This window comes from Argentina anserina, chromosome 2 (assembly GCF_933775445.1).
Source record: "Argentina anserina chromosome 2, drPotAnse1.1, whole genome shotgun sequence".
Classification (NCBI taxonomy): domain Eukaryota; kingdom Viridiplantae; phylum Streptophyta; class Magnoliopsida; order Rosales; family Rosaceae; genus Argentina; species Argentina anserina.
This window is the reverse complement of record NC_065873.1, coordinates 13847383-13861963: the sequence shown is the minus strand read 5'-3', so window position 1 is coordinate 13861963 and position 14581 is coordinate 13847383. Positions and strand designations below refer to the sequence as shown.

The window sequence follows — 14581 nt, the reverse complement described above, 5'->3', positions numbered from 1 at the left end:
ATATGATTGACTAAATAGAGAAAAGGTATATATATATTGGGTTTGTGTGGTGCATAGACATATCGATTTTTATTTTCCGATTGTCAAATCCACAACATATTTGTTTTCAAGACCACATATATATTACAATACAATAAAATATCAAAATCATATATATAATTATAATAAACTACAAATAAGTGTCAGACAATATTTTAATTTATAAAAAACTCACTTCCTAATTTATCAAATTAGGAAAAGAAGTTACAAATAAGAACCACATAATGAAAAATTGTCACATGTCATATGATATTCTGAGCACCAAAATAATTTTCACCTTGGCATAAAAAATCTCAAGACCGGCCCTGAGTAAGGTTAAGGTATGGTCATACATGTGTACATATATCAACTTTTTATGAAGACAATAACAGTCTTTAAATTTAAACTAATAAAATTAATAACTATAGATATATTTAATTCATTATCAAACGTATAATATGATTAAGTTCAACAAATTATCTAATGCATTCATCTGGAAAATGGATTTGTAACGACCCCAAAATTTCGAGCCTAAAAACTCAAAATTCTAAAGTCGTTAAACACAAATAATCTCAAATAAACCGAAATCATTTAAGTGTAACAGCGGATCAATTCTGAGTTCTCAATACAACTCAGACAACCAATTATTACAACCCAAATTATAATCCATACACAAAATGGAAATGTAATAATTCTCACAAATCACTCGCAAATCTCACAAATGAAAATACACAAATCCTCACACACGAATCCATGCTAAAATATCACCACAAGTAGGATCCGAACGACTTCGAGCCTCTGTAGTCGTCACTCAACCTCCACTAATCAGCACCTGCAGAATTATCCCCTACACCATCGAATTGGTGCACCGGGATTGTAAACACAAACCCGGTAAGCTTATAGCTCGTATGAGTAAAATCACAATACAGTTCGCATATCAATATATACGAAAGATCACAAAACAACAAATATAAATGCCCCCATGAGCCAATGGTCAGCCCATCTGGTTGACCCAAAGAAATATGAAATAATAAGCTCATGAGGAAATTAAGTAACCCTTCTGGTTACCCAATGCATTTATAATACGGGTACCAAGAACGCTGGTACACATCTGTTACCCCTCTCGTAATACACCGCTGATATTGGATAGCCACCCGCTACCCAACATCCAAAATACACCGAGTACCCATGTGCAGATAACCACCCGTTACCTCACATGCAGTACTAAGGCAGACAGACTAGAGCTCTAACTGTATCGTAACTTTCGCCCGGCCAAAGGCTAGGTTCCGACTTGCCACACACGTACAATAATCTCACATCATATTGTACCAAAAATCACGTCCGAAGACAAATCACATTTTAACAACCTCAATGTTAAAAACACGTACAATAATCACACATCATATTGTACCACTCATCACGTCCGAAGACAACTCACAATTTTATTACATTCTCCGCGATAAAATCATGTACAATAATCACTCATCATATTGTACGCTTTGAAACTCTCATGATATCACCACAATAAAAATCATAACAGTATATTATATAGCAAACTATATATATTCGTATTTATTACCATTTATACAATATATACATAGTCCACTATATCCTATACATGTCATATTTCATAAACACCTGAAGAATTACGTACAATATTCTCACATACTCATGCTCAATTTTCCGTCACCGAAATGACTATTTTTAATGAATTAATAACAGTACGTAATTTAATGAACTATATATATAATATGTACTTATTACCATTATACTGTATATATGTAGTCCACTAAATTATATACATGTTATAATTCATTTGATAAACACACTTGCAAAAATGTTGAATCACCACGAGGGTAGATTCGTAATTCAGTGAGATTTTACTCACCTTATTGACTTGAGCGTAATTCCTCAATTTCCGATAATCATCCTTTCCCTCGATTTAGCGATCACCTTAAAAAGATAAGACAAGCATTTAGAATCGTTTCGTAAACCTTTAAATGCCGAAACAGTAATAATCGGTTACTGTTCAGCAATTTTCGGTTTTACGAAATTACTGTTCACTGTTACTATTCACGGTTACTGTACAAATATACGATTTATACGTATTTCTGTATGTATAAATATTAATACGTATTTCTGTACGTATAAATATCAATACGTATTTTTGTACGTATAAATATTAATACGTATTTCTGTACGTATAAGTATTAATACGTATTTCTGTACGTATAAATATTAATACGTATTTCTGTACGTATAAATATTAATACGTATTTCTGTACTTATAAATATTAATTCGTATTTCTGTACATGTAAATATTAATACGTATTTCTGTACGTATAAATATTAATATGTATTTCTGTACGTATACGTACAATTTAAATGTAAATACAACTCAGTAAATAAAATTTACTAAATTACCCTTTTACAAATTACTTTTTACATTTACTGAAAGTAATTTGTAATTACATTTACCGAAGGTAAAAATTAATTACATTTACTGTAGTAAATAAAATTTACATTTACATTTACTATTACACAGTAAATTACCAAAATACCCTTCTTGTCGAAACTATTCACACCGCCGCAGGTGGCGGCGCGTGGGGCACACGCGCCACCCGCCGGCAGGCGGCGCGTGGGGCTCACTCGCCGACGCCACCACGGCGCGTGTTGCGCCACCGCCGTGCCCAAACTCTCCCCCTCCTCCTCCTCTACCTTCCTACGGCCTCCGATTACCCCTAGGCCAATCCTAGCCTCCTCACGCGCCGCCCCTAGGCGGCGGTATCTCCCACCCTCCTTCACCCGATTTCTTCCCCAATCTCTCCAAATCGAATCCCTAATCTCCCAATCCATCCAAAAACACCACAAAAACATCACAACCATGAATCAAATGTCTCCTTACCTAGATCGATGTCCAAAACCGTCGGGAACTCTTGGATTGGTGAAGAGCTTCGTGCTCCCTCTTCGTCGTGGCTCCTTGGTGGCGGACAGAGGCACTGCGTGCTTGAGGTGGTAGCAGGGACTGGCGGAGAGCACAGCTGCCGTCGGTGAGGAGAGGGAGGGTGCGAGGGAGAGAGAGAGAGCGAGAGAGAGAGAGAGAGAGAGAGAGAGTGAGTTCGGATCGAGGGGGATGGAGTGAGCTCGGGGTCGAGAGGGTGAGAGAGCTGAGGGAGGCGGGGTGAGAGTGAAATGAAAGGGTTTCCAATTATGGGAACCCTAACTGATATCATTTCCTTTTATACCCCTTCCCAAAATCGGAAACTAACTTCCGTCGTTAATAACTTTTACGTACGTCGTCCGATTAGAACGCGTCACATATCCCCGAACTCGTATCGACGAGCTCTACAACTTTCGTGAAGGAAGTTTTCGCAACCGAGCGACGGATTAAAAGTCGATAAATCCGCTCGGAAACGTAACGTTTTCTTAATAAACGTTCTCGGAACGTTTCCGTTTTCGTTTCGTAAAGTTTGCAAACAATCAATTTCCTTTTAATTGAAATTCATAACCTTATAGAATTCAATTCAATTTCAATTATTGTTTCAAAAATTTAGGGTTATTACAATCTACCCCCCTTAAAGGAATTTCGCCCCGAAATTCAAGCTCACTCAACAAACAACTGTGGATATCGGGTCATCATGTCTGACTCTAGCTCCCAAGATGCATCACCCTCATCATGGTGACTCCACAGCACCTTGACTAGCTCGACTTCTCTCCTACGAAGCTTCTTTGTGGATCTATCCAAAATACGAACCGGTTCGACAACAAATGTAGCATTTTCCTTCACCTCAATGGTGCCATGATCAATCACATGTGACTCATCAGGTACATACTTCCTCAACATGGAAATGTGGAAGACGTTGTGAACGCCCGACATACTAGTAGGCAAGGCTAGTCGATATGCTAGTTCGCCCACTTTCTCAAGTATCTCAAAAGGCCCAACATACCTCGGTGCCAACTTTCCCTTCTTGCCGAATCTCACCACACCCCTCATAGGTGAAACTTTCAAGAACACATGGTCACCAATCTCAAACTCCACATGTCTCCTCTTCAGGTCTGCATAGCTCTTCTGTCTACTCTGAGCGGTCCGGATTCTATCCCGAATGATCGAGATCTTCTCAGTGGTTTCCTGAACCACCTCTGGGCCCATCAGTGCCTCATCACCAACTTCGGCCCAACAGATCGGAGATCGACAGGGTCTACCATAAAGTGCCTCATACGGTGCCATGCCAATGCTAGAATGGTAGCTGTTGTTGTAGGCAAACTCAATCAATCTCAAATGATCTTCCCAGCTACCACTTGAAATCCAACACACATGCTCTCAACATGTCTTCCATCACCTGATTCACCCTCTCCGTCTGTCCATCCGTCTGAGGGTGAAAAGCTGTACTCATATCCAAGGTGGTGCCCATCGCCTTCTGCAAACCACTCCAGAACTTCGAAGTGAAACGCGCATCTCTATCAGAAACAATAGAAACTGGAGCACCATGAAGTCTCACTACCTCATCCACATATAGCTTCCCAAGCACGTCCACTGAGTACTTCATCGACACTGGGAGGAAATGAGCCGACTTCGTCAACCGATCGACAATCACCCATATGGCATCGTGACCCTTCTTCGATCTAGGCAACCCGGTCACAAAATCCATGGATATCTGCTCCCACTTCCAAAGAGGAATAGTCAGTGGTTTCAACATGCCAGCTGGTCGTTGATGTTCTGCTTTCACTTGCTGACATGTAAGGCACTGCGATACAAACTCTGCTACATCTTTCTTCATACCGTTCCACCAGAATTGTCTGCATAGGTCCTTGTACATCTTGGTGTTCCCTGGATGGACGGTATAGCGTGAACGATGTGCCGTACGAAGAACCTCCTCCCGAAGATCATCACAATCTGGGACACACAATCTTGCCCCAAACTTCAACCCTCCATCGGGTCCAACTCTCCACTCAGAAGGGCACTCATCAAGCGTATCAACTACAAGATCCGCCAACTTAGCTCGTGAGTGTCTATCCTGCGCCTGACCCTGTATGATCCTCGTGATCAAAGTGGGTTGCACTGTGACACTACCAAGAAAGACCCTTGGTTCTCCTCCCGATGGCACCAAATCGAACTCTGATGCAGCTTCTAGCATGAACCATTCCTGGACCATAAGTGAAGCTACTACGCCTCTCGGTTTTCTGCTCAAGGCATCAGCCACCACATTTGCCTTTCCCGGGTGGTACTCTAAAGTGAAGTCATAGTCCTTGAGGAGTTCCATCCACCTCCTCTGCCTCATATTCAGCTCCTTCTGTGAGAATAAGTACTTCAAACTCTTATGATCTGAGAAGAGTTGAAATTTCTCCCCATACAAGTAATGTCTCCAAATCTTCAGTGCAAATACTACTGCCGCCAGCTCTAGGTCGTGTGTCGGATAATTCTTCTCATGAATCTTCAACTGTCTCGAGCCATATGCAACAACTCCTCCATGCTGCATCAACACACAACCCAACCCTTGGAGCGAAGCATCACTGTAAATGACATAACCACCACCACTAGAAGGAATCGTCAACACTGGAGCTGTGGTCAGTCTAGTCTTTAGTTTGCTGAATGCTTCCTCACATGCATCCGTCCACACGAACGGAGTATCTTTCTTGGTCAACTTGGTCAATGAAGATGCAATACTAGAAAACCCCTCAATAAACCTCCTGTAGTATCCTGCCAAACCGAGGAAACTACGTATCTCTGTAGGGTTCTTTGGACGACTCCAATTCTTTACTGCCTCTACCTTTGCTGGGTCCACTAGTACTCCATCTTTTGAGACAACATGACCAAGGAATTTGACCTCTTCTTTCCAGAACTCACACTTCTCTAGCTTGGCATACAGTCTCGCCTCCTTCAAGGTCTGCAACACTGTTCTCAGATGCACCACATGTTCTTCTTGTGTCTTGGAGTATATTAGAATGTCATCCACAAACACCACAACAAACTCATCCAAGTACGGGCTAAATACTTGGTTCATCAAACTCATGAAAACGGCTGGTGCATTCGTTAGACCAAATGGCATGACGACAAACTCATAATGTCCATACCGGGTCCTGAAGGCTGTCTTCGATATATCTTCTTCCTTCACTCTGAGTTGATGATAACCGGATCTCAAATCAATCTTGGAGAACACCGTAGCACCTTTGAGTTGATCGAACAAGTCATCAATCCTAGGTAAGGGATACCTATTCTTGATGGTCACCTTGTTCAGCTCTCTGTAGTCCACACACAACCGCAGAGAACCATCTTTCTTCTTTACGAACAAAACAGGTGCTCCCCAAGGTGAAACACTAGGTCTAATGAACCCTTGGTCTAATAGCTCATCGATCTGCACCTTCAGCTCCTTAAGTTCATTCTGCCCCATTCTATATGGGGCCTTTGACACAGGTGCTGTACCGGGTACTACATCAATGCAGAAATCTACCACTCGTCGAGGAGGTAGCCCCGGTATCTCTTGGAACACTTCACCAAACTCAGATACTACCACAATGTCTGTGATAGTCACTTCCTGATCCACTGACTCCACATGTGCTAAAACTCCTGATCTCATGGCGTTGTCGGACTTGAGGCAACGATAACGAAACACTGGCTCTCCAGGTCTATGAAAGGACACTACCATGTCAAAACAATCAATCACAGCATGCTGTGGTCTCAACCAATCAATCCCCAAGATCACATCATAAGTGTGGTCCGGAATCACAATCAACGAAGCAGAGAACTCTCTACTTCCAATCAATATAGGACAAGCTTTGCAGATTGTCTCTAACTCAAGTGACACTCCAAGGGGTGAAGTGACACATAAGGCGTCCCCGAGAGGTGTAGGAATCAATCCTAGCATCTCCACTACTGAACTAGCAATGAATGAATGCGATGCTCCCGTATCAAACAACACTCTAGCAAGGTAGTCAAAAAGTGATAATGTACCTTCCACCCCTGTGTCTCGCTGACCCACTGCGAACACTCTAGCTTGACCCGCTGGTAGCTGTCTCTGCGGCCGTTCCTGTCTACCCGGAAGTGGTCGGGTACAATCTCGAGCTATGTGTCCCACTTGCCCGCACCGGTGGCAGCCTGCTCTCTTCGGTTTCGGACATGCTGAGGCGTAATGTCCCATCTCATTGCAGCTATAACACCTCACTGCTGCTAATGGTCTGACTGGTGCTGCTCTGATGGCTAAGGGTGGCGCCCTTGTCGGGGCCTGATAGTGGGGTCTTGGCCTCTTCCATGACCTATCCTTCGGCCCTGAGTGCTCGCTGCCTGTATAGACTGCCTTGCATTTCCCCTTCGCATCTCTGTTCCCCACATCACCTGCTCGAGTCTTCTCTGCTTGCTCCAAACTCATAGCACTCTCAAATATCTGCCTTGCCTTTCCCCTTCGCATCTCTGTTCCCCACATCACCTGCTCGAGTCTTCTTTGCTTGCTCCAAACTCATAGCACTCTCAAATATCTGCTCCCGTGAAGTCAGGCAAAGGACTGATATCATGGTCTTGTACTCTTGTTTCAGCCCACGTAGATACTTCTGAGCTAAAGCAGTCGCACCCATAGGCCTGACATACCGATACAGTTGCGAGAATCGAGCATCATACTCTCTAATGGTCATGTCTCCCTGTACCAATGCCAGAAACTCCAACTCTAAGTCCTCCTGTACTGAGGCTGGAAAATACTTCTCTTGGAATATGGTGGTGAAATCTCCCCATGTGAATGTAGACACATCCACAGTCTGTCTCATGCTCTTCCACCAATCTAGAGCATCACCCTTGAGAAAGAATGTAGCTATCTTTCTCTTCTCAATCTCTGTGCACTCTATCATCTCAAAATAAGTCTCCATACCCTCGACCCAATGGTCAGCTACCATATGATCTAGTCCCCCATGAAATGTCGGAGCTGACAGTGCACTAATATCCTTGATCAGCTTCAACACTCGACCGTCATCTCTAACCGCAGGAGCTGGCTCATCCTGCTCCTCCTGCGGAGCAGCCTCCTCATAGAGGTTCTCCACGTTGCGGTCTCGACCTGTGGCCCTACCTCGACCTCGGCCTACCCGCTCTACCTGTGGAGCAGCCTCCTCATAAAGGTTCTCCACATTGCGGACTCGGCCCGTGGTCCTACCTCGACCACGTCCTCTCGCCCGTCCTCGGCCCTGTCCTCGGCCCTTATCAGCGTTCATCACCTTCAAACAACGAAACACTTAGTCAATACTTGTGAAATCTCGAATTCAACTAAAACAGATTCAATAGGTATTAACATGAAATTTCCGGATAAGACGAATCATCGAAGTATCATCACGATACTTCTCGGAGGACCAAACCATTAGGTATGGCTCCTAAAACACTCTCGCGTACCCAACGACATATCAATACCGAGGAGCATGTGATGGGGGCCCGCCTGCAGTCGGATCATCGCTCCCGGATGATATTGATAATCGCCAAATACGCACTTAGGCTCTGATACCAACTGTAACGACCCCAAAATTTCGAGCCTAAAAACTCAAAATTCTAAAGTCGTTAAACACAAATAATCTCAAATAAACCGAAATCATTTAAGTGTAACAGCGGATCAATTCTGAGTTCTCAATACAACTCAGACAACCAATTATTACAACCCAAATTATAATCCATACACAAAATGGAAATGTAATAATTCTCACAAATCACTCGCAAATCTCACAAATGAAAATACACAAATCCTCACACACGAATCCATGCTAAAATCTCACCACAAGTAGGATCCGAACGACTTCGAGCCTCTGTAGTCGTCACTCAACCTCCACTAATCAGCACCTGCAGAATTATCCCCTACACCATCGAATTGGTGCACCGGGATTGTAAACACAAACCCGGTAAGCTTATAGCTCGTATGAGTAAAATCACAATACAGTTCGCATATCAATATATACGAAAGATCACAAAACAACAAATATAAATGCCCCCATGAGCCAATGGTCAGCCCATCTGGTTGACCCAAAGAAATATGAAATAATAAGCTCATGAGGAAATTAAGTAACCCTTCTGGTTACCCAATGCATTTATAATACGGGTACCAAGAACGCTGGTACACATCTGTTACCCCTCTCGTAATACACCGCTGATATTGGATAGCCACCCGCTACCCAACATCCAAAATACACCGAGTACCCATGTGCAGATAACCACCCGTTACCTCACATGCAGTACTAAGGCAGACAGACTAGAGCTCTAACTGTATCGTAACTTTCGCCCGGCCAAAGGCTAGGTTCCGACTTGCCACACACGTACAATAATCTCACATCATATTGTACCAAAAATCACGTCCGAAGACAAATCACATTTTAACAACCTCAATGTTAAAAACACGTACAATAATCACACATCATATTGTACCACTCATCACGTCCGAAGACAACTCACAATTTTATTACATTCTCCGCGATAAAATCATGTACAATAATCACTCATCATATTGTACGCTTTGAAACTCTCATGATATCACCACAATAAAAATCATAACAGTATATTATATAGCAAACTATATATATTCGTATTTATTACCATTTATACAATATATACATAGTCCACTATATCCTATACATGTCATATTTCATAAACACCTGAAGAATTACGTACAATATTCTCACATACTCATGCTCAATTTTCCGTCACCGAAATGACTATTTTTAATGAATTAATAACAGTACGTAATTTAATGAACTATATATATAATATGTACTTATTACCATTATACTGTATATATGTAGTCCACTAAATTATATACATGTTATAATTCATTTGATAAACACACTTGCAAAAATGTTGAATCACCACGAGGGTAGATTCGTAATTCAATGAGATTTTACTCACCTTATTGACTTGAGCGTAATTCCTCAATTTCCGATAATCATCCTTTCCCTCGATTTAGCGATCACCTTAAAAAGATAAGACAAGCATTTAGAATCGTTTCGTAAACCTTTAAATGCCGAAACAGTAATAATCGGTTACTGTTCAGCAATTTTCGGTTTTACGAAATTACTGTTCACTGTTACTATTCACGGTTACTGTACAAATATACGATTTATACGTATTTCTGTATGTATAAATATTAATACGTATTTCTGTACGTATAAATATCAATACGTATTTTTGTACGTATAAATATTAATACGTATTTCTGTACGTATAAGTATTAATACGTATTTCTGTACGTATAAATATTAATTCGTATTTCTGTACGTATAAATATTAATTCGTATTTCTGTACATATAAATATTAATACGTATTTCTGTACGTATAAATATTAATACGTATTTCTGTACGTATAAATATTAATACGTATTTCTGTACGTATAAATATTAATTCGTATTTCTGTACATATAAATATTAATACGTATTTATGTACGTATAAATATTAATACGTATTTCTGTACGTATACGTACGATTTAAATGTAAATACAACTCAGTAAATAAAATTTACTAAATTACCCTTTTACAAATTACTTTTTACATTTACTGAAAGTAATTTATAATTACATTTACCGAAGGTAAAAATTAATTACATTTACCGTAGTAAATAAAATTTACATTTACATTTACCATTACACAGTAAATTACCAAAATACCCTTCTTGTCGAAACTATTCACACCGCCGCAGGTGGTGGCGCGTGGGGCACACGCGCCACCCGCCGGCAGGCGGCGCGTGGGGCTCACTCGCCGACGCCACCACGGCGCGTGTTGCGCCACCGCCGTGCCCAAACTCTCCCCCTCCTCCTCCTCTACCTTCCTACGGCCTCCGATTACCCCTAGGCCAATCCTAGCTTCCTCACGCGCCGCCCCTAGGCGGCGGTATCTCCCACCCTCCTTCACCCGATTTCTTCCCCAATCTCTCCAAATCGAATCCCTAATCTCCCAATCCATCCAAAAACACCACAAAAACATCACAACCATGAATCAAATGTCTCCTTACCTAGATCGATGTCCAAAACCGTCGGGAACTCTTGGATCGGTGAAGAGCTTCGTGCTCCCTCTTCGTCGTGGCTCCTTGGCGGCGGACAGAGGCACTTCGTGCTTGAGGTGGTAGCAGGGACTGGCGGAGAGCACAGCTGCCGTCGGTGAGGAGAGGGAGGGTGCGAGGGAGAGAGAGAGAGCGAGAGAGAGAGAGAGAGAGAGAGAGAGTGAGTTCGGATCGAGGGGGATGGAGTGAGCTCGGGGTCGAGAGGGTGAGAGAGCTGAGGGAGGCGGGGTGAGAGTGAAATGAAAGGGTTTCCAATTATGGGAACCCTAACTGATATCATTTCCTTTTATACCCCTTCCCAAAATCGGAAACTAACTTCCGTCGTTAATAACTTTTACGTACGTCGTCCGATTAGAACGCGTCACATATCCCCGAACTCGTATCGACGAGCTCTACAACTTTCGTGAAGGAAGTTTTCGCAACCGAGCGACGGATTAAAAGTCGATAAATCCGCTCGGAAACGTAACGTTTTCTTAATAAACGTTCTCGGAACGTTTCCGTTTTCGTTTCGTAAAGTTTGCAAACAATCAATTTCCTTTTAATTGAAATTCATAACCTTATAGAATTCAATTCAATTTCAATTATTGTTTCAAAAATTTAGGGTTATTACAGGATTGGCCGAGAACAAATGAAGGAAAGTTGGATACAACTAGAGAGAATTCTGCCTGTGGGGCTTCTGTTCTTCTGACCTGGGTGCAATTGTTTTTTCTTTCTGTTTTATTTTCCCTAATCTAATGGAAGAGGAACAGAAAAAGTCAAAGTTTCAAAACCAAAATGAGATTCGGCTATCAAATTTGCAGCTCCAGCTAACACTAACTAGAACTACTAGCTCCTAACATACGACATAGCTTTAAAAAAAAAATTTGATTAATTACTAACTGAATGTTAATTCATCTCCAAATAGTATGATGCTAGTTAGGTATACTATGTCACATTGTGGCAGCATCTACTCCATGCACTAGTATAAAATCTCACCCCCCCCCCCCCCCCCCCAAGCTAAAATTCAGAATAAGGGAAACAGCAGAGTCATCCCATAAGATTTTCACGTCTACCTTCCCTCGTGGGTTTGCGATAGAAATAGTCGAGGTCTATTCCGGTCCGCCGGTGATAGCCTACAAGTTCCGGCACTGGGCTTACATGGAAGGTCCTTTCAAAGGGCATGCTCCTACTGGAGAATTGGTTCAATTCTTTGGCATCGCTATTTTTGGGGTATTCATGATTAATGTTAATCTCTATACAAGTTCTTGTAATGCTTTTCTCTAGTACTTACTAGTGTATTTTCTGCCGACTGAAAACAAAACAGGTGGATGAGCAGATGAAAGTCACAAAGGTGGAGTACTTTTACGATCCTGGAGAACTTCTTGGAGGGCTAATGAAGGGTGCCAAAATTGAAAATTATGAGGGAGACGCTGCAATGATAAGCAGTTGCCCTATCCTCAGGAACACAGGGTAGCATTGACCAATAGTTTAGAGGATGAGTACGTGCTGCAAAGACCTCGTTCGAGCAGCAGTACTTTAAATAAATTGTAAGCAGCATTGAGGCCATGTTATGGAAAAACAATGACCAGATCAATACGATCTGATGCAATAAACACGAATAATTATAAAAATATCAGACTATGCTTTTACAATAGCCTATATTAAATCAAGCTTAATTACGTACGTACTACCTATTAAGTTCTTCATTTGTTTAAATGTATCAAACATAATTATTATTATCCAGAGCCATACGTAAATCGAGAGAAGACTTACGATAGTAGATTAAGATCGAATTCATATGCTTGGGGGCAAACCCGCAACAGTGCCCCTCTTAATTGTTTGCCAACTCCTGATTTTTCTATTAGGGTGCATGGTTGTTACTTGTTAGTATACTTTGGTTGTCCCATCTTCTTGACGTTTCAAGAGTTTTCCTACTTCTATTGCGGAACATAGTGGCCGCAATTTCTTTCCGAGGTTTACATATAGCCGGAAAAAGGATTTTATAATTATCCTTTATTTTTTCGATTAGGATTTTATAAACATCCTTGTCATGTACTGCATGAGGTTTTGTAACTCAGCCTCTTGAACAATGTGGAGTAGACTACTTGTCACGCTTCCATGTGTGCATGCATAGATTCTTCCACGTAGCTCTAGAAACAAGCACCGTCTGGTTGTTGTTTTTTGTTTAAATCAGTCCAATTGTTCTCACTGCTTAATCATTTCCTCCTCGAAGAGTCTAGAGCCAGTATTCCACAACCTTCTTCCTCGTTCCTTGTCGATAAATATACCTCCCGATGAGAGTGGCTTAGAAATTAGATTAAGCATCGTTTCACGACTCGTCATTATGCAATCAAGAGTATCATCAGTGGCTACTTTATATAAAGCAGGACTCCGTCCACTGCTTGGGTGTTGCCTAATTTTCAAGCTGAGCTTCGGAAAGGACTCGCGTTGGCCGGATCTGGACGCACTGCGGACCCTGCTGTTCATGCTGGGGACTTCGACGCTGACCCAGTTGTCACTACAGGAGAACCTGAAGCTCCAGAAAATGATGCCAAGGAGGAATCCGCTGAAGAACATATAGACACACAAAGCAACCGTAGATGCAGAGGAACAGAACCGCTGTCACCTCCTAGATCTCCATGTATTGGTTCCGCGAGGCGAAAAAGCACAGGGGTTAATCAGCAACCTTTGGATCCAGCCTTTCAGCAGAAGCGTAGCGTTGCAACCATAGACGGAGCTAATTCCTTAGAAGACTTTAGCTGCGCAGGGCTCGACGGCTCACCTTGGCCAAAGGACGCGGAAAAAGAGCAGACAAATAGGAAGGAGGAACAAGAGGATGAACAAGAGTACTACAAGCATCATAAGGCCTCACCGTTGTCAGAGATCGAGGTGGCGGATACGCGAAAGCCCATTACGCGTGCCACTGACGGGACGGCCAACGCTAGGGGCGAATATGGAGGAGGTAGAGATGTTATCGGATGGAAACCTGAGCAGCTGGATACAGCCGAGGAGACACTGCTTAGAGCTGCCAGGATATGGAAGGAGAATGCCACACGTGGTGACCCTGATGCTCCTCAATCTAGGGTTCTCAGACTACTACTGCGTGAACGTGGAGATTCAACAACAGAATGCCTGATCGATCAATTATAACACCAAAGTTTGGATCCTGGAAAACTTTTTTCCTTCTTTGTCAATGTAAATAAAGAGGTTCACCCGAATAATTGTAGATTTGCATTATTGCATAAATGAGTTGAATTTGGGGTAAAAAAAATTCTCCTCGAAGAGAATCTACTCTTCTAAACGCTATCAATATCAACCAAGGTTTCCCCTTATATATCCACCATACGTGTTCATCCATTCTATACTGTCAAACATATCAAACTGTACATCCATCAACAATCTTCGGTAGTTGTTCATGAAGCAGTAGCAGCACATGCAGAATATATGAGCAATAGTCTTTGCACTAAGACAAAACCCCGCACGTTGCTGCGGGACTATTCAAGCCTCTGCGATGTAATTTTGGGTTGCTGCGGGACTATTCAAGCCTTTGCGATGTAATTTTGTTTCGCTTCGC

General features: G+C 42.1%; 2 protein-coding genes across 2 annotated transcripts; both read left to right on the top strand.

The window, feature by feature from the left end:
* The first annotated feature begins 10988 nt into the window (after nt 1-10988).
* On the top strand, nt 10989-12652 carry LOC126783994 (pathogen-related protein-like). The gene is made up of 3 exons (XM_050509510.1): nt 10989-11121; nt 11972-12237; nt 12332-12652. Exons 1-3 carry the CDS (start codon nt 10989-10991, stop codon nt 12479-12481), a joined length of 549 nt encoding a protein of 182 aa, XP_050365467.1. The 3' UTR covers nt 12482-12652.
* A 414-nt stretch (nt 12653-13066) lies between these two features.
* Nucleotides 13067-14233, top strand: LOC126783993 (uncharacterized). The gene is made up of 2 exons (XM_050509509.1): nt 13067-13071; nt 13395-14233. Exons 1-2 carry the CDS (start codon nt 13067-13069, stop codon nt 14155-14157), a joined length of 768 nt encoding a protein of 255 aa, XP_050365466.1. The 3' UTR covers nt 14158-14233.
* Nucleotides 14234-14581: the final 348 nt, after the last annotated feature.